Source organism: Triturus cristatus, chromosome 1_1 (assembly GCF_964204655.1).
Source record: "Triturus cristatus chromosome 1_1, aTriCri1.1, whole genome shotgun sequence".
NCBI classification, from domain to species: domain Eukaryota; kingdom Metazoa; phylum Chordata; class Amphibia; order Caudata; family Salamandridae; genus Triturus; species Triturus cristatus.
The window spans coordinates 92,776,222-92,800,769 of NC_140579.1; the positions used below are offsets into that span (position 1 = coordinate 92,776,222).

The 24,548-nt window shown below is 46.0% G+C and overlaps 1 protein-coding gene across 4 annotated transcripts in view; it reads left to right on the top strand.

Annotated features, from left to right (window-relative positions):
* The window catches only part of LOC146869588 (butyrophilin subfamily 2 member A2-like), a 253,067-nt gene that overhangs the window by 172,813 nt on the left and 55,706 nt on the right, over positions 1 to 24,548 (top strand). For 2 of the 4 annotated variants that reach the window (XM_085606894.1, XM_085606981.1), the window contains 3 exons: positions 6,344 to 6,364; positions 7,130 to 7,150; positions 7,239 to 7,259. In XM_085606894.1, the coding sequence (XP_085463020.1) occupies positions 6,344 to 6,364; positions 7,130 to 7,150; positions 7,239 to 7,259 (63 nt within the window). The remainder of the gene's footprint in view (positions 1 to 6,343; positions 6,365 to 7,129; positions 7,151 to 7,238; positions 7,260 to 24,548) is intronic. The other 2 variants (XM_085607058.1, XM_085607145.1) reach the window with 1 other exon arrangement.

A 24,548-nucleotide genomic window follows, 5' to 3' on the forward strand; every position in this document is an offset into this window, starting at 1 on the left:
CGAAGCGAAGGCGGGCCGGTATGGCCACCTCTTTCGGGGAGGCCACCGCAGACACCCAGTCCTCGTGGTCCAGCTCCAATCCATCGGCGACCCACGCCTCACGAAGGCCAGTCAACAGTCCCGAGCGATCGTTGATGAGCTTTTTGTAAATCAAGGAAATCGTGCCGTCCGGCACATGCCCATCTAGCACTCTATCTTCCAGAGGGGAGTACTCCGGGATGGAGGCAACATCCGGGAATACGGAGACCAGCGCGTGACGGACCTGTAGATATCGAAAGTACTCCCTGTCCTGCAACTGGAATTCCGTCTGCAGCACATCGAACGTTTTGAATCCCCCCCTCGTCCAGAGATTGCCCACCCTGCTGATGCCTATCATGTCCCACTTCTCAAAGCCCTTCGAGGTCCACAGGGAGCCCAGCCGCTCAGAGGCATACAGTGGCGTCGCCCGGGTCAATCGATCCTTCCACCCCATCGCCAAGTTTGCCGCGTGCCACACCCGTACCATGACCCGCGTAGGGCCCGTCAGACGCGCGTCGAGCGATCGAGAATAAAGCGCCCGATTATAGTCACCACCCGGCAGCAATAGTTTATCCATCTCAAAGGCCGGGTTTAGAGCGGGCCCGTAAAGGCCGTGGTTTATCGCGGCCAGCTGGGAGGCCCAGTAGTACCGTTTGATGTCTGGGAGGGCGACCCCCCCGTCATACCACGGGAGTGTCAGCTTCGCAAGGGCGATACGCGGCCTCCCATCCCAGAATAGGTGGCGCTGCAGACTCTCCACCTCGCGAAAGTAGCGCGCCGGGACAACGTCCATCGTGTTCTGTAGAGCATATAGGAAACGTGGCAGCGACATCATCTTAAACAATGCCGCACGGCCAAGCGATGAGAGCGGCAAGCGCCTCCAACGCGCCACGTCCTCCTTCAGGCGCTGGAGGGGGGGGAGCAAATTTTGTTTATATCGGGCCTCAGCGTCCAGGGTGATAAAGATACCCAGGTACTTAAATCCCTGCGGAGCGACCTGGATAGGGCAGCCCCGCGGTAGGATAGGAGTCTCCCCGGAGAGGACATACACACAGGATTTAGCCCAGTTGATGACTAGGCCAGAATTGCGGCCAAAGGAATGCAAAACATCCACTACTACAATCAGCGATTTACGCGGGGAAGCAAGGTATAAAAGGATATCATCTGCGTAAAGGGATACGCGATCCTCATACTCAGGGGTCCAACGGAGACCACGAATGGAAGGATCCCACCGCAGCCACTCCGCCAGGGGCTCCAAGGCAAGCGCGAAGAGGAGCGGCGACAGCGGGCAGCCCTGCCGCGTACCCCTGCCCAGCTCAAACGGAGCCGACACTCTACCGTTCACCACCACCTGCGCCAGAGGTCCGGAGTATAACAGTTTCACCCAACCAATGAATCCCGGGCCGAAACCAAACTTCGCCAGCATCGCCCAAATATATGGCCACTCAAGCGTGTCGAACGCCATAGTGGCGTCCAAGGACGCCAAAATGGCCGGCTCTCGTATGAACGGGACCCGCGCGAGCACCCCATGCAAACGCCGCAGATTAAGCGCGGTGTTGCGATGAGGGATAAAGCCGGACTGGTCCTGGTGAATCAGATCGCACACCACGCTAACCAGCCGATTAGCCAGCACCTTGGCGAGAATTTTGGGCTCCGCATTCAACAGAGAAATGGGCCTGTAAGACGTGACCCGATCCCGCGGCCTCCCCTCCTTATGAATAACCACGATAGTGGCCAGACGCTGGTCCAGCGGGAGGGAACCCGCCGAACGGGCCGCGAGGAACATAGCACGGAGATGTGGCGCCAGCGTATCTGGTCGCAGCTTGTACAATTCGATGGGAAGGCCATTAGGACCCATGGCCTTGCCGGAAGCGACCGAACGTATGGCGAGGGCAATCTCCTCAGATGTAGGGGCGGTGTCCAACGACACTTTATCCTCTTCCGAGAGGGAAGGCAGCGCAATATCCCTGAGCATAGCATGGGAATCCTCTTCCGAGCGGGAAGACACCGGGGAATACACCCCACGGAAATATTCTGCGAAGCAATCAACAATTTCACCCGGATCAGTGACACACACACCATCCAATTTCTCAATCAACGGGACAACTCGACTCGCTCTCTCCTTTTTATCCAGCCACGCAATCAATTTACCAGCCTTATCACCCACATCATACAGTCTCCCATGCTGCTCTCTACTGAGGCCCCTGGCTGCCTCTGTGACGAGGGCCTTATAGTCCGCATGCTTGAGTCGGAGAGCATGTAATTTGTCGTCCGTCACCCCACATTCCAGATCACCCTCCAACTCAGTTATCTCAGTTTCAATACGGGTCACCTCCTCCCGCCCGCGCCACCGGGAATGGGAAATAAGGGACAGGGCCTCCCCCCGGAGTACCGTCTTGAACGCCTCCCACAGAGAGACCGCAGACGATACAGACCCCATATTATCTTCAAAATACCGCTCAAGAGATTTAACCAAATCTGCGCGAATTGCGGGGTCACGCAGGTACCAGGGATTGACCGGGACCACCCTCCCCTCCCCCCTCGGGACAATGTCGAAGTGCAGCAGGAGCGGGGAGTGGTCCGAAATACCCCGCGCCAAATGTCGTACCTCCCCAACCCTCCCTGCCTGTGCCGCTGGCATCAGAACATAATCAAGCCTTGAAAGACTGCCATGAGCCCCGGAGTGAAAGGTGTACTGTATCTGCGTAGGGTGTTTCAGCCGCCAACAATCCACCAGCCCCAATGTATCCAAGAGGCCGGACAACCACGCTTGGGCACGGGGGAGATCCCTAGGAGGGTGACGATCCTCAGTACCGGAGACTACAGCGTTAAAATCTCCCCCAACCACTAGAATCCCCTCCGGAAGGCCAAGGAGGAGGCGTCCCAGATCAGCGAAAGTAGTTGTTTGCAACCCTGGCGGGACATAAACAGAAACTAAAACAATCACTCTACCCTCCAATCTACCCACCAGAGCCGTGTATCGTCCCCTGTCATCGTGGAACACCTCATCCATTTCCAACGGGAGCGAAGTTTTAACCATGATTCCCACGCCCCTCGAACCAGAGGTGAAGCCCGAGTGGGCTACAAGGCGATAGCCCCGTCTATTCATAGCACGAAAGGAGTTTCCAATGAGGTGTGTTTCCTGCAGAAATACTATATCGGGAGAAATACGTTTTAAAAACTGCAGGACCACACCCCGTTTTATCCTGTCCCCCAGTCCATTAACATTCCAGGACAAAAGACTCAGTCCCCTACCCCCCATCATAGCCGAAGTCGAGCCATCTCCCCCCAGGGAGCACTGTAGAAGTAGCACAACAATACATCTGCCTTGTGGTACATATAAACAATACCCAACCCCAACCCAACAGCCCCAACAAAACTCCCCCCTCCCTGCACCCCTGCATGAGCCCAAACAGCCCCCCCAACTTGCAGTGTGCCTGTCGCCCCTATGTAAATGGAACTACTAAGACCCCCTAGAGGAGGAGGGAGAACCCCCTCGAGACCCAGCACAACCTCCCATGGAGGGGAAACAAGGCACAATAGGCAAAAGACCCTAAGCATGGCCAAAAGTGGCATCATCCGGGGTGAGCCACGGTGTCAGTACCTCAGACCCGGTCCGGTGAGCGCTCACCTCCCGTCGCCCCCCCTCCATCCCGACCATGTCCCCCAGTCAAAGTGTCCAACCAGTCCCCGGCCATGTCAGGACGGTCAAAAAAGTGAGTGCGACCATCTGCCTCCACCCGCAGCCTGGCTGGGAAGAGCATGGCATATTTTAGGTTCATGTCCCGAAGCCGCCGCTTGACACCCAGGAAACTCAGTCTCTGCTTCTGGACCGCCTGCGTGAAGTCAGGATAAAAGTTCACCTCCATGTTTTCCAGCTTAATCGGCCCTTGCAGTCTAGAAGCTTGCAGAATCGCATCCCTGTCCCGAAAGTTAAAAATACGGGCAATAAGAGTCCGCGGAGGGGCTCCGACCTTCGGCCTGCCTCCGGGAACTCTATGGGCCCTCTCCACCGCAAAGAATTTGCTCAGCCCCTTAGGCTGGAGATGGGTAGAGACCAGGTCCTCCACAAAGAGATCCGCCGCCGACTCCTCCCGTCCCTCGGGCACTCCAATAATGCGGATATTATTCCTCCGGGCCCTGCTCTCGGAGTCCTCCAGGCGCCGATCCAGGAGCGCACTTGCCTGACGGAGCCGATGCACCTCCGTCTGAAGGGCCGCTACCTCAGTCGTGAGGCCCGACGCGGTGTGGGCCAAAGAGTCGACCCGGTCATTGGTCTTAGAAAGATCGGCTCTAACAAGGTTAACATCGATGAGGACCGCGTCGAGTTTATGTGCCAAGGTGTCAAATTGCTGGCCCACTGAGGTCTTCATCTCAGCAATGGCGCCCATAACATCCTGCAAAGTCAGATCCGCAGGCAAATCCGGGGCATCCGAGGGGCACTCGGATGACTTGTGCGATTCGCCGGGAGACCCCTTCGGGAGGGTGCAGCGGTCCATAATGTTGGCCTGATGCGCGGTGCCACGCCGGGTAGACTTGGCCTTCAACCGATCCCCATCCTGCTTCGTGGCCATCGTCGTGTGGCTCGCGCCCTCACCAGCTACGCAGTGGAGAGCAAGCAATCAAGGCCGAGAGCCCCGGGGGTCACCCCAGGACGGCAGAGCGGGCCACCGCAGGCAGGCAGGCAGGGTCTCCCAGCGAGGCCACCCCAACACAAAGAAGCGCCGTAATCCCACTTGCGATGAGGGCAGGGGGAGTCAAAAGCGAAAGTGAAAGTGCGGGGTACGTGACTCGCCAGGCCCGGCCCGCCGTTATTGTTCACTTCGCCACTGGGTTACCCCCAAACTCGAATCCGGGGTCAGGAGGGAAGTAGGCCGCAAACTTCGGTCGGTGCTCACCCCGGCACCCGGGGTCCGATTCAAAAACGGAAAACGGGTACCACCTCGGCGCAGGCTCACCGACACAGTCCCCTCAACCGATTCAGGATGAAGGCAGGATAAACGTAGGAGGTTGCGGAGGTCCTCGGGAGCCTCGCACCTACGCGGCCATCTTGGTTGCGCGCTAGGCTCCTCCCGAACATTACCTTTTGATTTTCTCTCTCCCCAAGGCTTTGGGTTTGAGTTTCCCACACACTGTAAGAATTCCAAGAGTATCGGCTGTCGATTTTGTCCACTTGTCCTGAAGAAGACCCGTGTTGATATCCCTAATCAATGCAGATTTTCAGGGTCGAAACGTCGACAGCTCCTTTGTCCATGTATTAGGTCCCCTAACGGATTTATTTATATAATTTACTTACCTTGCTAGGTGACCTCCATTATAATTGGACCTTGTCTTTTAGTACTTCCTTGTGTAATTAGTCATACAGAGTTTGTTCACCTTTTTGTAAAATACACTAATTCTGTCACTTTGTCACTTTATCCACCAAATCACTTTAATTATGTTCACATGCGCCGTTTTTTAATAAGGTTATCAGACAGCCTTCATGTCATGATATAACAAAGTAAAATATATATTGTTTTGTCTTTCTTCCGTTTCTGCAAATATGAAGTAAAATATTTTTCCATTGGGATTAATTCACGTTCTCTCTATTATGTTCAAGTGCACGTTGTTTTCCAATTATTTAATTTGTATAATGTAAACCACAAAGAAATTGTTTGACCCGACGGAATCGATTGTTGTTTATATTGTACATACCCAGGTTCTGTAGGGTTACTGGGTTACCCCATTGTATTAGATTTTGCACTCCATAACTGTCTGCCTGAACTTGTGGCTTCATCCCTGTCCAGCACAGCCAGATATTCCTAGTTCGAGCTTTATGCTTTTTGGTGCTAGTTTCACTAAAAACTTTAAAATTCAATATCTCGGGTTCTACTAATTGGATTTTTGTTGTTTTATTTATTAAAAGTTACTCTAATTTTCCACCTCTGTTACAGGCTCCTTTTGTGGCGTGTTTCCACTGCTTTATAGTTGAAAGTGTTCCACATATACTTTATACATTGCTCTTGAGTTAAGCCTCAATGCTCTGTGCCAAACTGTCAAAGGGGTGAGGACAGATTAATTGCCTTGATCCAAAAAGGGTTGTGGGTGCTGCTTGACCAGGTCTCACAGCCCAGACAACCACCAACCCAATTTCTTACATGGGACATTTTCAATCTCATCATTTTTAGCATCAATCCTGTAATTATTGGCAATAGCTTGAATTTAGAGAATTATACTTGAGCAAACTTGTCATAATATTAAAGCTTGGAACAACTGTTGAAAGTTTGCCTTTGAAATTTAGAGCAATGGAGTATTAAGTCTTACACATTTGTTGTCTCTATTTCAGACAGTCTCCAGAAGGAAAACGGTATGTGAAATTGCATTGAAACAAAGGTGAGGGCAAGAACAAATCTAGTCAAGGTAGAGTACTTCTGCTTCTCTGAAGATTGTTACTGCCTGTGATGCATCTTTTGCTTATGATGATGTTGGGAACTATATTTTGCTCTTTAGAAGGACCATTAGTTGGACTATGTTTCCTTTATACAAAAACAGAAGTCTCCTACACAGTGAGCAAAGCAATGCACATTCTTCATCACAACCAAGGGATTTTACTCAAATTAGACTGTACGACTCCATCTTGAAAATCTCCAGAAATGCTCATTTTCAAATTCATGACCTATTGTTGGCTATCTGAGCAGACATTTCTAAAGACAAAATGTTCAAATGATAGTAGGGTTTTTTAAAATACTGTTGAGGTTTACAAAATCTGAACATATTGTTTGTTACATATTTTTGAAGACATTATAAACTGCATTGAATGTATTACTATTTTATAGATGCCTCTTATTGTGATATACTACAAAAAAACAGGCCAATGATTGAGGGTTTAAGAAAAGTATAAGAATTGTGAATGTTATAGGTCAGTTTGAAATACATTAAGTATCTGTGACTACATGAACAGAAATATCTTATGAATATCACCTGTACACACATTTTGCAAATCGCAATACGAATATTTAGAAATCCTCCCAGATAGCTAATACTGCCATTTCTGAGTTTTCTTTCTGTCAAGTTTCACTTGCACATCTTCAAAGCAAGACTAAATTATTCTTCTCAAAATTTTCTCTGATAGGTGATTTAATTAAAACAATAGGTAAGTTTATAAATTGAGCAATAATAGATGAATCTTATATGAAAAGTAATTCTAGAGAGCTCATATTAATTTATTTTTGTGTACACAGACAATCTCCAAAAAGAAAAAGGTGAGTGTAATGGTATTTCTAATAATACAGCAGCATTGGATGCTTTGTGATCTCTTCAAGGGGTCTTTTATTGTCACTGTACCCAGTAGATCATCAATACCAGTTTAAGCTTGAAAGCTGTTTATCTGGCATCATAATCAGGCACCTTAGTGGCGTCTTGCCTAAAGCTCCCTCATTTTGAATATCTTCTATTCCTAGATGCTCTGATTTTAGAATATTTTCTAGAAAGCAGGCTAAACAAATACATTGCCGCTCTAATGAGTTTCCTATCTTCAGTTTATCAACTACTCAGGAGCTGCACTAAAGGATTAAGATGGTTATATTATGTTATGTTTAACAGATTTGTATGATGCAGGTTATCACCTGAGGCTATCAGGTACTGGAGCAGGTGCGTAGGTCTGGGGGTGCTAGAGCAGGAGCATATGCCCTGCAGGGCTCCTATTTGAACAGGTCTGCAGCTTCTTGCAGAATATGATGAGTTAAGTTGCAGTTCTAATGTGAAGAGGGTGTTCGTTTTGGCAGCGATGATGGAGAAAGTGCGTCTTCCTGCCCTGTTTCTCTGAATGTGTGGGATATGTGCGAGGGAGATACAGGTGGAGCACAGCTATCTGGACAGTTGGTAGAGTTGGAGTCGGTCCTGTGTTGTAGAAGGTTTTGGAGGTGTGTTTGAAATTGCAGCGTTTCTGGATGGTTAGCCAGTACAGTTCTGCTAGGTAGGGAGTGATGTGCGTGTTTCTGGGGACGTCTACTATGAGTCTGGCAGGGTTGTTTTGGATGGTTTAGAGTCTTTGCACGATTCGGGTTGAGATGCTGGCTAAGAGTTCAATGCCGTAGTCGAGTCTGCTGATGATGAGGACTTGGGTAAGCGTGTGTCTTGTGTGTGTGGGGAGCCATTTGAAGATTTTGTGACACATTCTAAGGATATGGCAACAGGATGCAATCATGGTCTTGACCTAATTGTTAATGGAGAGCTTGTCATCAAGGATGTTTCTGACATTGTCTGTGGGGGTGGGTGTGGGAACCAGGTCAGGTGGCAACCAGGAGGAGTCCCAGGGAGAGTTCTTATTTCCGAAGAGCAGAATCTCCGTTTTGTCTGTGTTGAGTTCGAGGCAGTTCACTTGCATCAAGTTGTCCATGTCAGACATTCACGGGTGAAGTTGCTCCTGGTGTTCATGCCATTAGCTGAGTGTCATTTGTGTAGGAGACGATGTTGATGTGTGTGGGTCCTTAAGATGCAGATGAGGGGTCTCATGTAAAGGTTGAACTGAGGGAGTCAGACTCATTGTGTTCTGTTGGAGAGAAAGGAGGAGATCCAACTTAAGATTGGTACTTGGATTCAGGATTCCAAAAGTCGAGCGATGAGGGTGCTTTGGGAGATGATGTAAAATGCCACTAAGAGGTTGAGCAGGACAGTGTTATATGGTTCCTACAAATTAAGTAGGACTGTGTGACTGGACAACATAAACCTCAGAATATGGGGACACACATATCCACACATATCATCAGGAAATATTGTCCCAATTCCAAGCTAGCCTACATTGCCTCATCTGAACCCCTAACCTTACCAAGGTACCAGATGTTAAAGCTACATTCTTTTGAAACAATAAGGCTTTCAGTCGACTTAACTTATCAGAGTTAATGTCCAAAAATAGGAATCAAATGCCGCAAGGTAACTTCACTAGTCGTGCGAGTAGGTGGTATTACAACAGGTCACTACCCTGGAAGCCGTTACCACATATGGCACTCCCAGTTTTATCACACAACAACCTTGGTTGATCACCAACATATAACTTCCATTTTAAGGTAATCCGAATACTAGCTGAATCAAGAAAAGTGGGACGCCGTTTAAATAACATGCCAAATTGGCCATGGATGCGTTCCACGCCCCATGAAGTGTCACCTCTTTACAAACTAATAAATTGCTGAATTAAGTTTCACATTCATTTCCACTAAGAAAGACTTCAGTTTCTGCATGCAAACATTTGTAATTTAGGGGCAGAAACCAAGTTTCATGCACAAAATCTCCCCTAAAGCTTCATATCTACCTACTTGAAAGTGTTTCAAACAAGGTGTCTCAGCTACTGTGAAAGGCAATTTTTCTAAATGCTCATTGTTTAACATTGTATAATTTGCATCTTTCTTTGCCATTCGGTTTTGTGTGCATGTTAAATTATAAGGCAAAAACAACTCAGTTGCATTCAGATATTTCCATGGCACATGGATTGTTTTTAAAATTTGCAATGTCCAAATCAATGGCATAATCAATCTCAGCTGACTTTGCCTGTGCTGGAGGAGAAACATATCATTCTGTATTATATCAAATGCAGATGATACAACAGTATTCAAAGAATAAATGCGAGTTGGCAATTTAGTCATGATATTATCTACAATATCCAATGCTTTTTTCAAATTTGCCCTATCAATTTCTCTTAAACTTTTGGCAGCTTCCTGCTGAGAAACTTTCCTAAGTTAATTGTATATGGCATGTATGAGATGTTTAGAACATGGCGACCTAGGGCCCAGCAAGAAGTCATGTAAATCCATGTCATCCAAAAGGAGAGATATATGTTCCTTAACTGCAGATAAGGTGGAATGCTGTAACCATTGCTGGCATAACTTTCATATGCTATAGGTGGTAACTATCCCTGAATGTTGTGACTGCACGTACCGGTGTCTGGTCAGCTTGCTTTAAAACGTATTGAGGTGTTTAAAAAATGTGCATGACAACCGTTAGTGTGGACTAGCTACACTAACCACTCGTCTGAACCTGAAATTGAAGAATAATATGTACCATTCTGTATCATATTATTGAGCTGTATCATTTTGCAGTGTTGCTAATTGTCAAACTCAAAATGTGCAAGAGAGGAAATGCACGGTGTGGTCATGTCTTTAATTTTTGTCAAGTTTCTGTTTATTGGCAATTCAGTATATGAACAAAACCAAATAATTTGGGCTACAAGCCATCACAACTTTCTGAAAGCATATCATATCTAGTTTGGTCACAGTTGCTTATCAGTTTGGAATGGTCAGATTGTGGTAAATATTTCGTTACCGGTACTATTTTTTATGCGGTAAAGTCTATTAAGAATAACTCAGTAAAATGAGAGGCAGAATCCGTGGTATTAGAGGTTTTAAAAAGGCTTTATTCCTATACAAAGGAATACAATTCGAATTGTAGGCGTTCTATTCCATCACCACGAAAGTTCAGGATTGAAGGGCATATATTATTGATAGGTAATCATTTTTATAGAAAAGGCATTTACAGTGAAACAGATGCAGTAGGCGTATCAACTGATAAGACAAAATAAAATATGCATGCGTAACTAGAATAGGCGTAACTAGAAAACGTCATTATACATGATGTCACAAGTGGGTGGATCCATAAGAGAATCCTGCAATGTCAGCAGAAATATTTGGCAGAGATGCGTGCGCAGCCGCATGACGTGTGATTGACGTGCAACTAGAGGGAGAAGGGGACTTGACATTTAGCTCTACATGTGGAGACAGAAGTCTGGGGTTATGTCAACCTAATCCCAAATCATATCTAATATCCTATGTTTAAAGAACTGTGTTATCCAAAAAGAGAGGTCTCTTAGGATAGAATCTTATTCTATACTGACTATACTGACTGTTAGTGCGTGTACAAGCGTCTAAGTGTCTACACTAGATGCGAGGGGGTAGGAATATTCCATGGTAACAGGGCTATGAATTACTTGCATGAGGACAGCGAGGCCTGGCCCTTTGCACGGTAGCTGGAGGAATGTTTACCTAAACTACTAGACAGGAATGCAGTCTGAGGGGCGGAGGAGATAATCTTGAAGGTGAAATACAGTTTTTGGCAGGCAACGGGCTGGATCAGGCACCGTTAGCCGCGCAGGGAGTAAGACAAAGTTCATGGTCACAGATGCAGGCTCAGACTGGAGCTTTCAGAGGCAGAAGGCAGGAAAAGGCTTGATGACAGAATTCGGGCCTACTCGCCTGAGTCTGTAAAATGTGGAAAGTGAACCACATAAAGTCGGTGGCCTTTCATACTTAGAAAAGGAATATCTGACCCATTCATGGTGGATCTGAAAGAGGACATGTTGACGGTGGACGCACATATATTTGCGTCTTTAAAACTGGAGCAGGAGGGAACATACATGTACTTATAGCATGTACATGGAGCCGTTGGGGTCTACGATAGGGGACATAACTGATCACAAAATTCATATTTCCTCATTCCCTCCTTGTCCCCTTCGGACCCTTAGGAGATATCGATCTTCATCAATCCATCGATCTGTTCATATAGCATCATTTGTTCTTCTTTCTTCTTCCGGGATCTCGAACGAAAACTTGGATGTGGGATACACGAGGTGGCACACAGACCACAAATCGCTGGCCCACATTGTAGACATAAGCAGCAACTGAATAGTATGAGAAAGCCAATACCTAGGAAGGAGAGCATTCTCCATCCCCAGGCTGACAACACGCCCCAGAACCAACCGGACCAAGTCCAGGTGCCTGGACTCTGGTGTATCTGGCTTACAATCTTATGAAGGCGGGTTATGGCTTTATATACTGACGGCGAATTTTCTGGTATGAAAATGCAACAACTTGATCCGATGACCCTACAAGCTCCGCCCCTATCGGCCAGGATGACGTCAAGGACAAGACGATTTTGAAGCACAACAATCCGCATAGCAGACTGCTCTTCTGTTAAATTGCCTAAGGCGGAAATAGTTTCGTTCACTACTGCTTCAAGGGTTCTGGTTAATCTACGTATCAGCTTACTATTAGTGACTGTACCTATATAGGGAAAGAAACCTTTATTGAAATCTGTGTATTTTTCCCATGCTGTTTCAGTGTAATCAACAATTGGGAGATCTCTCTGCTGTCTATTGTGTACTAAATGGGTATTTCTGTGATAATCAGGAGGAGCTAGGAAAACAGGTGGTAGAAGGAATGCTATGTAACAGGTACCATCCCAATCTAAAGGTAGGCGTATATATGCGGTCTGGCCACATATAAAGTAGGAATGACGGGAAGCTCTAAATGTAGACTTGCCTTGATCACTGAATTTTATTACAGTGGTGCATTTACTATGGCCCATGTGTATGGAACCATTCTTTCTTATACATAGTTCCCCTTTTACTGGGAATACTGACATGGCGGGCAAGATTGGTGTAGCTTCAGATTCAACGTTCAGGATCATGAGGTTAAGCGTAAAATTACCTAATCCATATACTTCATTTTCTAGATCAGTTCCTGTTCTTTTGGGAAGTCCCTCCTTGTTAGGGTAGCAGACTTTAAGCAAAACTAAGTTCAGGTTTCCCCATACCCAGTTGTCTTGATAAACTGCGGAATTTGAATCTAGGGAATTAATCAAACTAAACCATGCTCCACAGGAGCCATTGTGTGTGAACGGATAGGGAAAGAGGGGCAAAACTCCCTTATAGTTCTGATAGGGAGGGAGTCGGCCACATATCCAACAATTTGTGGCATTGCTGGTTTGATGAGAATGATGTAGCATACTAATGAAAGTGTTATTGCGCAGCGCAAATCTATAAGACAATTCATGTGGAGGTAATTCACTAAAAGAATGTTCTGCAGTTATATTATAAGCACGCTTAGGAACAGGATAATACATGTGCAATAGGATGCTGACAATGATGATCAGAAGACTTAGAAAAAACAAAATTAATAATGTTACTGTGCAGTGACTACGAAATGATTTACAATACGCATGCTTCTTGAGCAGCATTTGATTATTTCTTTCTCTATTCCGGTCTAGAGGATACATGTCAGAAACAAATTCAACCGATTCACCTTGGAGAGGACTTAAACAATCAAATTGTCTGACTTACTAGACCTCAATTTTAGTTTATACAGTTCTGATTGTGTTAATTCAGCCAAGGGAAGCTTTGAGTCTGTCTGTGAGGGAATACAGGGTGGAGTATCTACGCTGGATGGTAGTCCATAAAATTTCTTGATATGACTCGAGTGCAACCACCCTTTCCTTCCCTCGATTTTCACAGCTGTCCTTGTGGTGAGTAGAACCAACTTCGGTGACTTCCACCTAGGATCCAGTTGGGTCTTCCGGTCAAAATTCCTGACCAACACCAAGTCCCCAGGAACCACGTCATGGGGTTTTACCTCAGTATTGTCGGGAAAAGCTGCGGATACCTGTGAACGACAAGATTGTAGTGCAGACATCAAGGAAGCCAGGTAATCTGTCAGCATATTACAGTCAACATCAGTTATTTTACGAGGTATAGGCGTCCCCCACATATTTGGTGGTCTACCGAAGATCACCTCATACGGGGATAGCCCTGTTCGAGAATGTGCTACCATTCTCATGTAAAAGAGTGCAACTGGTAAGGCTACTATCCAATCTACTCCTTTTTCTCTACATATTTTGGACAATCTAATTTTCAGAGTTTGATTATGACGTTCCACGAGACCTGCCGCCTCGGGATGTCGGACACAGTGGAATTTCCATTGGTATCCTAATAGAAGGGAAACGTGTTTCATTAGTTCGGATGAGAACGGCTGGCCGTTATCTGAGTAGACAACACGTGGTAAACCGTACCGTGGGAAGAATTCTCGAACTAACTGTTTGGCAGTAGTCGGGGCAGTGTAATCTGAAACCGGGTATGCTTCTGTCCAACGGGAAAGAGCACAGACAACTACGAGAACATATTTGAATCCTCGACATCGTTCCATCTGGATATAATCCATCTGGAGGACTTCAAAAGCATGATCGGGAGTTTGGAATCCACCCTGTTCTACGGGGATGCTTTTACCTGGATTAAACTGACAACATATCATACAGGTACGAACTTTTTGTTTCGCTGCGGCTCGCAAGTGTTTGTTGAACCAAATGTGTTGAATGCTGTCTAGCATAGCTTTTTCTCCTAGGTGCGCTGGACTATGTATTGTGTTAATGATGACTTGGACCATTGAGTCGGGAAGAAACCATATAGATTTTTCCTTCGTCATCCATCCTTGATCTGTTTGGATCCCTCCTAATTCAGTCCATTTCTTTATTTCTTCTGGTGTAGCATGTGTCTGTATGTCAATTACATCAAGGGCGGGATCCTTAACTGTCATGCAATGTGTTGGTGTCAGGACTATTGTCTTTGTCATGTCAGTTGTGTGAGTCTGATTCTGAGCAGTCTGTTTAGCTGTTCTGTCAGCTAGGTCATTACCCTGAGAAATGATATCGGTAACTTTTGTGTGGGCTTTGCATTTCATAATCGATATTGCAGTAGGTAGATGAATCGCGTCTAATAGGGCTTGAATGAGGGGTCCGTGTTGGATGTGGGCACCGTGAGACGTTAAATAACCTCTCTCTCGCCACAGTACGCCGAAGTCATGGACGACTCCGAATGCATAACGTGAATCTGTGTATATGTTGACTTTTTTATTTGTGGCTTGAATACAGGCTTGTGTCAGAGCGATGAGCTCTGCTGCTTGAGCTGACAAAGTGTTAATACAATTTGTTTCAATGACTTCAGTGTCTGTTGTGACTGCGTAAGCGGCCACTAACTCTCCTGTACTTGTTCTCATACATGACCCATCTACATATAATGTCAAGTCTGGATCTGTCAAAGGGATATCTGTCAAGTCTTGTCTGGGTTTCGTCGTGATAGTAATGACTTCGACACAATCATGTGCCAATGGATCTGTTCCGCCTACTGGTAACAGTGTGGCAGGATTTAACGTATTACAACGTCTGATTTCTATGTGTGGCTGAAACAATGTTAATTCGTAACCGGTGAGTCTTGCTATAGTCAAGTGTTGTGTTTGTGTGCGGTTCAAGAGAACCTCTACTGCGTGTGGTACTTGTACTGTCAATTGATGTCCTAACACTATGGCATCGCTTTGTCTGATTGCTAAAGCTGTTGCTGCCACTGATTTCAGGCACGCTGGAAGTGCCTGAGCTACTGGATCTAATGTACTAGAGAAATAAGCACATGGTTTGTGTGATCCTGCTTGTTCCTGAGTGAGTACTGACAAAGCAGTACCTTCGCGTTCTGTAACAAAGAGTGTAAACTGTTTATTGTAACATGGTGTTGCTAGGACAGGTGCTTGGCATAAAGCTTTCTTTAAACTTTCAAAGGCATGTGTATGTTCTGGAGTCCAAGGGAGGACAGTCGATGTGGCTGCCTCCTGTGTTGTCAACTGGATGAGTGGTTTTGCTAGAAATGCATATTGAGGGATCCACTGCCTACAGTATGAAGTGAGGCCTATAAAAGCCCGCACCTCCTTTTGTGTCTTGGGTGGTGGCATGTTAGCAATTAACTGGATGCGATCGGGTGTAAGCTGCCTTCCCTCCTTGGACAGCGAGTGCCCAAGGTAAACAACTCGCGGGACACAGAATTGCAGCTTAGAAGGGGACACCTTGTGCCCCTTGTCGGCCAGAAATTTTAAAACCGTCAGTGACGCTTTTTCACATTCAGGTTCGCTTCGGGCGGTGATCAGCAGATCATCGACATATTGAAGCAAGGCAGTGTTAACTGGCATGTGGATACTGTCAAGTTCTCGTTTCAGTGCTTGGCTATAGATGCTGGGGCTTTCTGTAAATCCTTGAGGTGCGCGTGTGAATTTAAAACTTCGTCCATTTAAACTAAAACCGAATAAATATTGACTTTCTGGATCAATTGGGACACTAAAGAAAGCATTCTTGAGATCAATTACAGTGAAAAATGTTGCTTCTGAGTCAATGGCTGTCAATAATGAAGAGATGTCTGGGACCACGGGGTATTGTGGTACAATGCATTTATTTAATTCGCGCAGATCAATAACTAATCGGTATACTGGCGGAGCTTTTGGATCCGTTCTTTTAAGAATCGGAACTATCGGGGAATTACATACATTGGAGTCGGTTTCGACAACCACTCCTTGGGCAATAAGCTCGTCAATGATTTGCAGTAAAGCCACTACAGCATCTGGAGGTAACTTGTATTGTCGCATTCGTGGTAGTACCACTCCTGTCTTTAGTGTGACTCGATATGGTGTAATGTTCATGCAACCAACATCAGTGGGGCCTTGTGCCCATAAATGTGTAGGTAAATTCTGCAGTCGGTGATCCATGTCTCTGGATACGTAGTGACCTTTAAAGTCACGTAAAAATAGTCGTACTCCTTCCGGGGAGCAACATATTATGGCTCCTAGAGCTTTCAATGTTTTTATACCTAACAAGTTTTCTGGACATGATTTAGTAAGCAATAAATCTGTAGTACGTGTCAGTGGACCGACTGTAAGTGGAAGAGGTTGTGTTACGTCATTTATTATAGGTTTTCCTGAGAATCCAAGGGAAATATTTTGTGAGCCTGAGAGGGGTGCCCCTGGAACTTAACTGCGTCTTATAGTTGTTCTGCTTGCCCCTGTATCAAGTAAAAACTTTCTGTCTTCCCCTAATAGTTCACTATGTACATAAGGTTCCTCTTGGTCTACTGGAACCTCTATAAGGGGTAAGCCAACTTCCCTCTCTAGGCTATCTCATGAGTATCGCTGATAATCGGGATAATCTGTTTGTGCGTACTGATACATCTGTTGTGTTGTTGCTTGTGTTGCAGCAACAGGCTGCGCTTGTGGTGGTGCTACGATCTGTTGTGGAGCTGCCTGTTGCGGAGCTAATTGTTGCGGAGCTAACCTAGGTTGTGCATTCTGAGGGATTTGTTGTTGATTCTGATCCTGTCTAGGTGGACGTGGTCTCTCATGTGTTCTACCTGTGGCAATATTATGTTTCAGGACTGGACAATCATGTATATAATGACCTGGTTGTTTACAATAGTTGCATGTCCCTTTCGCAGGACTTGCGGAATCACCCTTTTGATGACTATCGGCTGGAACTGATTGTGCAACAAGCATTTTCATTTTTGTATCTTTCATACGTCTTTGTTCATGTTCTTGTTCTTCTCTAATTCTATTGTGGTGATATTGTAACATCTGTAGCATCTGTGATGGGGTATTACCTTGCCAGGTACTTTCGAATTTTAATACTCTATTCTTGACTTGTAGCAGAGAATTTTCAACTAATTTTGTCACAAACAGATGTGGATATGACTCACTACTGGCTTTTATGCCACTATTTATACTAAAACATTTTTCAAATCGGGAATAGAAATCACTAGTGTCTTCATCTGGTTTTTGTTTACAGGCTGAGATTGCACCCCAGTCTTCCTTTTTCGTAGTTAATAAACGTGGCAGTACCTGTATTAGTAATCCTGCTAGTGCTGTAGTCTTTTCCCCAAGCCCTGCTCCTGCAGCTCGGGCCTTTTCTTCGTTTTCTAATGCTGTCCAATCTATCTTTTGGTCTCCCACCTCCCATTCTTTTTCTTTGAGTTTCTCATAAACACCGGCGGGTAATAGGACCTTTAATATTTTCATAATATCGGGGTAGGTATACTCTCCCATGAGTAACATGTCTTTTATCTCACGGTGGAAACCTGCTGGGTCCTTGTCATGGCTGGGTACTACTTTCTTCATTTCTAATAATTCCAGTTTAGTTATAGGCGTGTACACAAACACGCGTGTAAAATTATCACCGGCACCTCTAATTGGGTGTACTTCGCGTAACGGATTCTGTCTATCTATGTGATACATTTTTCTTCCCATGATGGGAACTGGAACGTGTTCTGGGCATACGAAATTTAAATATTGGTTTCGGGATTCTAGAATTTCCTTAATCAAATCAGTACCTGACCCTCTCCATATATTCGTGAGTAGTTCTGTCAATATGTCAGGTAAGGGTCCTGTATCGGAGTGTTGGCCTTTATATAATATAAGGAGGTGTTGAATCATGTATATACTAGCTAAACGCTGTTCATATGGGTCTAGATTCAGAAACGTGTGTGCAAGTACATCATCATTGTATTCGCCGGGACTGTCAGCCCATTGTACTGCGGACCTGGCTAATTCTTGTTCATCCATGGAATCAAGCACGTGGTATCCCCTTCGATCTCGGAGTAATTTATCAGCGGCTTGGAATAAGTGTTCAGGGGATTTCGTATTTAGCATAGGGTTTGGAAGATGTCTATTACATTCTGGACGTATTGGACGTATTGGGTCGTTAAAACCTCTGGTATTATTATGGGGTCTTCCTTTACCTACATAAGCTATTGTATCTAATTGGTCTGATTCTTGCTCCTCCTCCTCTCTGTTTAGGTCAGCGGCGTCTATCTCTAATCTTTCTTCGTGTATTCGTTCTACTTCTTTGCGGATCTTTCGGTACATAGCTACTATACATAACTGTTTATCATGTCTCCCTTCTGATATATTCTGGCCCCAAGTGACAAGTTTTTGCATTTCTTCCGGATTTACCCCAGGCCGGTCTTGATTTCTGATTACACAGTTTATGAGGAAACGTAACAGTTGTCCCTGTACCTCCGCTTTCTGGTACTCCATGGCTCTGCTAATACTTTCAGGACCTCGTCCTGACTGGACAAAGTGATATATATTTTCTAGATGTGTAGCCATTCCTGGTAGCTTCGTTAAATATATTGCAGCTCGTCGAATACGTAATGATGACAGCAGCATTTCGTCCCGTTTACCGGGCACAGGATCATATCTACAATCTACTAGAAGTTCCTTGAGCATGTCGGGGGTTGCTAATTTGGGCGTACGTTGGTGTGCTAATTCTCTAAGGGAAAATTTATTTCCTCTGGGTGGCGTAGAAAGAATGTCTGTCGTACCTCCTGTAGCACCGTCTGGGGTGCTGGACGTGAAAGGATTTGTTGAAGGTGAGACAGCAACCGTCGTTGCGGGAAAAGCGGTAGAAACAGATGTGCTTGTCGGAATGTGTGTCAGAGCTGGTTGTTGTGGAGGTACAGACGGAGAATCTTGGCGATGCGCATCATCGGCAAGCGGTCTATGTGGTGCGGTATTAGCATACTCGGGAGCTGCGTCATCTAAATAAGAGGAAAGGAAAACATCTTCTGCGGTTCTAGGATGCCCCTTGGGATGTGCTTTTATCGGAAACAATGGAGGTGGCAAGTCTTTTGGTATTTCCGGAGTAGCCTTAGGTAACCCTTCGGCCAGAAGTGGATACATACCATTCATAAGGGCGTTTCTTTGTCTGTCTATTTGTTCTGATTTTACTCGGGTACCTTCCTCGAGTAATAGATTTTCTCGGTTTTTATTGGAATTCTCTCTACCTTTCTCTTCCTGTCTGAGTGCTTTTTCCGTGCGTCTATATGATTCTTTACGCCATAATTCAATGGCATCTTTCTGCGACTGTCTGGCTTTCTTTTTCCATAATTCTTCTTCTACTCTCATGATGCAATCTGCATCCCAGGTCCCCGCTGCGGGCCATCTCTGACTCTCTGGTAATTCTTTGGTGTAGTCCACCCATAAATCAAGAAATAATACGGCATCTAGGCCATGCTTATGATACATAAAGTACCCTGGAGTGTCCCTAGGTGGGATGGGAACAGCTTCTTCGAGTACACCTTTTCTAGTTTTGATCTGTCTTAGTTTCGAGAAGAGCGGCATTTTTAGACCTTATTACTAGAACACACTTTATAAAAAACACAATAATGAACAGTCATTCACACCACAATATATAGAACGTATTTCAAAACATTTAACACTTAACAGTTTTACGAACAATGATAACTAATAGAAAACTAGTTACTGACATAATACTGACACTAAATAATACTTATTTATATTTATTTATATGCAAAACATACTATATATACTGCTAAACAGTACAGATACACTGCTAAAACAGTGCAGACCGGATTTGTGTACCCAAACCCGTCTTGACCGGCACAGACTATGTGCACGTTAAATGCCTCCCCGGTAATGGTACTCACCGGGTAGCTCGGAACGGAAGGCCTCGGAACGGAACTGAAACTGGACCGGACTGGACTCGACTCGACTGGACTCGGAACTTCGGAACCTGGCGGGTCTCTGTATACCTCGGATCTTGCTCTCTCAGCTAGGCTCTGGTCGGGATACTTCGCACTTCTCACCGCCTCGTCTGGGTGTTGATCGCAGCCTCAGTCGTCCCCGCTTGGCCGGAGGGAGATACAGGAAATCCTGCAGATACGCGTTTTTGTCCGTTCAGCTGTGGCAGGAGACCGGGCCTGCAACGCACCGCCGGCGCGTGAGATGAGAAAGTGTCCCTATTCGGGCGCCAATTTATGTGGTAAATATTTCGTTACCGGTACTATTTTTTATGCGGTAAAGTCTATTAAGAATAACTCAGTAAAATGAGAGGCAGAATCCGTGGTATTAGAGGTTTTAAAAAGGCTTTATTCCTATACAAAGGAATACAATTCGAATTGTAGGCGTTCTATTCCATCACCACGAAAGTTCAGGAAGGAAGGGCATATATTATTGATAGGTAATCATTTTTATAGAAAAGGCATTTACAGTGAAACAGATGCAGTAGGCGTATCAACTGATAAGACAAAATAAAATATGCATGCGTAACTAGAATAGGCGTAACTAGAAAACGTCATTATACATGATGTCACAAGTGGGTGGATCCATAAGAGAATCCTGCAATGTCAGCAGAAATATTTGGCAGAGATGCGTGCGCAGCCGCATGACGTGTGATTGACGTGCAACTAGAGGGAGAAGGGGACTTGACATTTAGCTCTACATGTGGAGACAGAAGTCTGGGGTTATGTCAACCTAATCCCAAATCATATCTAATATCCTATGTTTAAAGAACTGTGTTATCCAAAAAGAGAGGTCTCTTAGGATAGAATCTTATTCTATACTGACTATACTGACTGTTAGTGCGTGTACAAGCGTCTAAGTGTCTACACTAGATGCGAGGGGGTAGGAATATTCCATGGTAACAGGGCTATGAATTACTTGCATGAGGACAGCGAGGCCTGGCCCTTTGCACGGTAGCTGGAGGAATGTTTACCTAAACTACTAGACAGGAATGCATCGGATGAGGGGCGGAGGAGATAATCTTGAAGGTGAAATACAGTTTTTGGCAGGCAACGGGCTGGATCAGGCACCGTTAGCCGCACAGGGAGTAAGACAAAGTTCATGGTCACAGATGCAGGCTCAGACTGGAGCTTTCAGAGGCAGAAGGCAGGAAAAGGCTTGATGACAGAATTCGGGCCTACTCGCCTGAGTCTGTAAAATGTGGAAAGTGAACCACATAAAGTCGGTGGCCTTTCATACTTAGAAAAGGAATATCTGACCCATTCATGGTGGATCTGAAAGAGGACATGTTGACGGTGGACGCACATATATTTGCGTCTTTAAAACTGGAGCAGGAGGGAACATGCATGTACTTATAGCATGTACATGGAGCCGTTGGGGTCTACGATAGGGGACATAACTGATCACAAAATTCATATTTCCTCAAGATAGTGCAGCTCATCAGTAGCCCTTAGCGCCGTGGCCATTACCAGTAAGAGAAAAACAAACACAGAAAACAAAAGAAAAAAGAAGAATACAGATAACTAAAAGCCCCAACTTCCAACACCCCCGCCCTCTCCCCTCCCCGTGGTGGAGAAGCAGAACCCCCATCCCGTGCTAGTACCTAAATCTGACCCATGGGGTGCATTGGTTCTGGGCGAAGACTCAATAGGCGCAGTCTTTTATTCGATATGTGCCATCCGTGTAAGCCCCATTGCAGACTGTAAAATTGGAACAGGTGGAGTCCTCTCAGTGTAGGGGGGCAGACAGCTAGCGGGAGCCCCTTTGTAAGGTATGCTACTAGTGGTCCCCACGTATATTCAAAGTTCTTGTAATCGTCTCTAAAGATGTCCGCCATACTTTCCATCGTGAGTATTTTCCATAACTGGGAGTGCCATTGCGCCAGGATGGGTGCCCCTTTTTTCTTCCAATTAGCCGCTATCGTCTTTTTAGCTGCTTCCAAACAAGACCACATAATTGCCTTATCCGCCTTAGTTTGGTATTCTAGTGTGGAATCTCTAAGGCCCAGGAGGACCCTCTCTATGGAATTCGGGACAAGGTACACTAGTATCTCTTTCATTTGGGCCAGAATTTCTTCCCCAAATGGTTTGATTGTTGGGCAGTCCCACCAGATGTGACGGAAGTCTCTGAGGACCCCGCACCCTCTCCAGCAGAGATCCGAAGTGAGGGGGAAGATCTTCTTAAGTTTAGCAGGTACTAGGTACCAGTCGAATAAAATCTTATAGTGCACTTCCCTCAAGTCAAGTGAGTGGTTAAATTTAGGGATGTCTGTCCACAGGTGTTTCCAGTCCCCTTCAGTAATTTCCTGTCCCAGAGTCTGTTCCCTTGCAAATTTCTACCGGGGCTGTGGCGCGGTCATAGTGGAAACCAATAGTTTATAAAGAAAGGAGATCGTGGCCTTAGTAGAGCTAGCTTTCCTCACTAGCTTTTCTATCGGAGTCAGGTCTCTAGTTGTCGCTTTCCTGATTTGTGGATGTAGTACCCAATGCTTCAGTTGCAGGTAGTGAAAGTGCTCAGAAGGTGGCACCCCATAGTCCCGTTGGCAGTTTTCAAACAAGAGGATGTCATAATTATAAAAGAGATCGGAGATCACCTCACATCCTCCTTCTCGCCATGCGTCAAATGGCCCCTCTTTAAGTGCTGGGGGGAAGTCTGGGTTGAAGTGTACAAGGTTATAGGGAGAGGGAAAAGACGTCCAGCTCCTGCTCCCATTCACCACGTCCCAGATCCTAAGCGTGGTCGTGGTAGAGGTGCTTAGGTATGCATTGGTCGGTCTGTCCTTTTTAGGTTTCCACAGCACATCCCAAATTGTCCTCCCCACGATGGCCCAGTCCATGTGAAGCCAGTGTTTGTCTGACTCCCGCATAGACCATTCTGTGTTGACCCTTAACTGTGCTGCCTTGTAGTAGTGCTCGATGTCCGGGAGAGCCACCCCTCCCCCCCCCCCCCTTGGTCTCCTTAGTACATGGAAAGTTAACCGAGCCCTACTGTCCTGCCAGATGTAGCTGTGTATCATCCGTATTCCTTTCAGATATGCCTTGGCTATTTCTATGGGGAGCCCCTGAAAAAGGTAGAGTAGCCTAGGGAGAAGGGACATTTTAACTGCATGAATCCTACCCAACCATGAAAGAAACATGGGTTTCCATCGCTGGAGTTCTTGTTTGACCTGTCTGAGTAGGGAAGGGAAATCCTTCCAAACCCGGGGTAAGCTGAATCCCCAAATAGGTTAAACTGTGCTGGGCCCAAGCATAAGGAGAATCCTCCTGTATTAGGAGCCTCTTCCCCTCTGATAGTGTTAGGTTAAGGATCGAGTATTTAGAGAAATTGACCCGGAAGCCTGCCACTCCCTCAAAGGATGATAATTTTGGTTGTAATGCTCGAAGGGACATTGTAGGAGCTGTGAGGGTCAACAGAATACCGTCCGCGAAGAACGACACCTTATGTTCATCACCCCCGAATCTAATCCCCTGAATGTCTGGGTTCGCCCTGAGTCTGGCCACCAGCAGCTCGATACTCAGAGGGAACAGCAGGGGGCTAGCCCTAGCTCAAAGAACGCCGAACTCATGCCTTTAACCTGAACTCTAGAGCGAGGGCTTACGTAATTGGCTCGTATCATTCGCAAGAACTTGTCCCCAAAGCCAAATTTTTCCAGGGTAAGAAACAGGAAGTGCCAGTCCACCCTGTTGAATGCTTTTTCCACGTCTAGTCCCAGGTTATCGCTGGGAATTTGAACGTATTGGTTTTTTCGATAAGGTGAAGCGTCCTGCGGATGTTATCGTGCGTCTGCCTCCCTTTTAAAAAAACAGACTGGTCCGGGTGAATAATGTCGGGGAGTACGTTTTACAAGCGGGTGGCTAAGATGGTCGAATAAAGCTTGGCATCTAGACATAGAAGAGCTATCGGCCTGTATGAGGTGCAGTATGAGGCGCAGTGCTGCGGGTTCTTCCCTGGCTTTGGGATCACTGTAATGAGCGTCTCTGCCATGGTAGGGGTAACTGTCTGTCTCGTTGCTATGTCATTGAATAATGTTGTCAAGTGAGGCAGTAATTCCGACGTGTACGTCTTATAAAAGAGGGCTGTCAGTCCGTCCGTCCCCAGGGACTAATGAGGTTTAAGCGCTCCGATCGCTCGGTGTACCTCTTCTTCAGAGATTGGGGCGTCCAGCTGGTCTCTCCAAGTCTCTGAAATTCTAGGGAGCGTGAGTGAGTCTAAATAAGCCGTCTGGGTTGTGACGTCAGGGGAGTCGCTTTATAGAGATCCTGGTAAAATGCACCGAACAAAGAGGCTTTGCCCCTGTCTTCTAATTCTAACTCCCCTCCCTCCTTGTGAATTCCTCCAATATACTCCCTCACCCTTTTTTCCCTAAGCTGCCTCGCAAGGTGTGTGCCCACA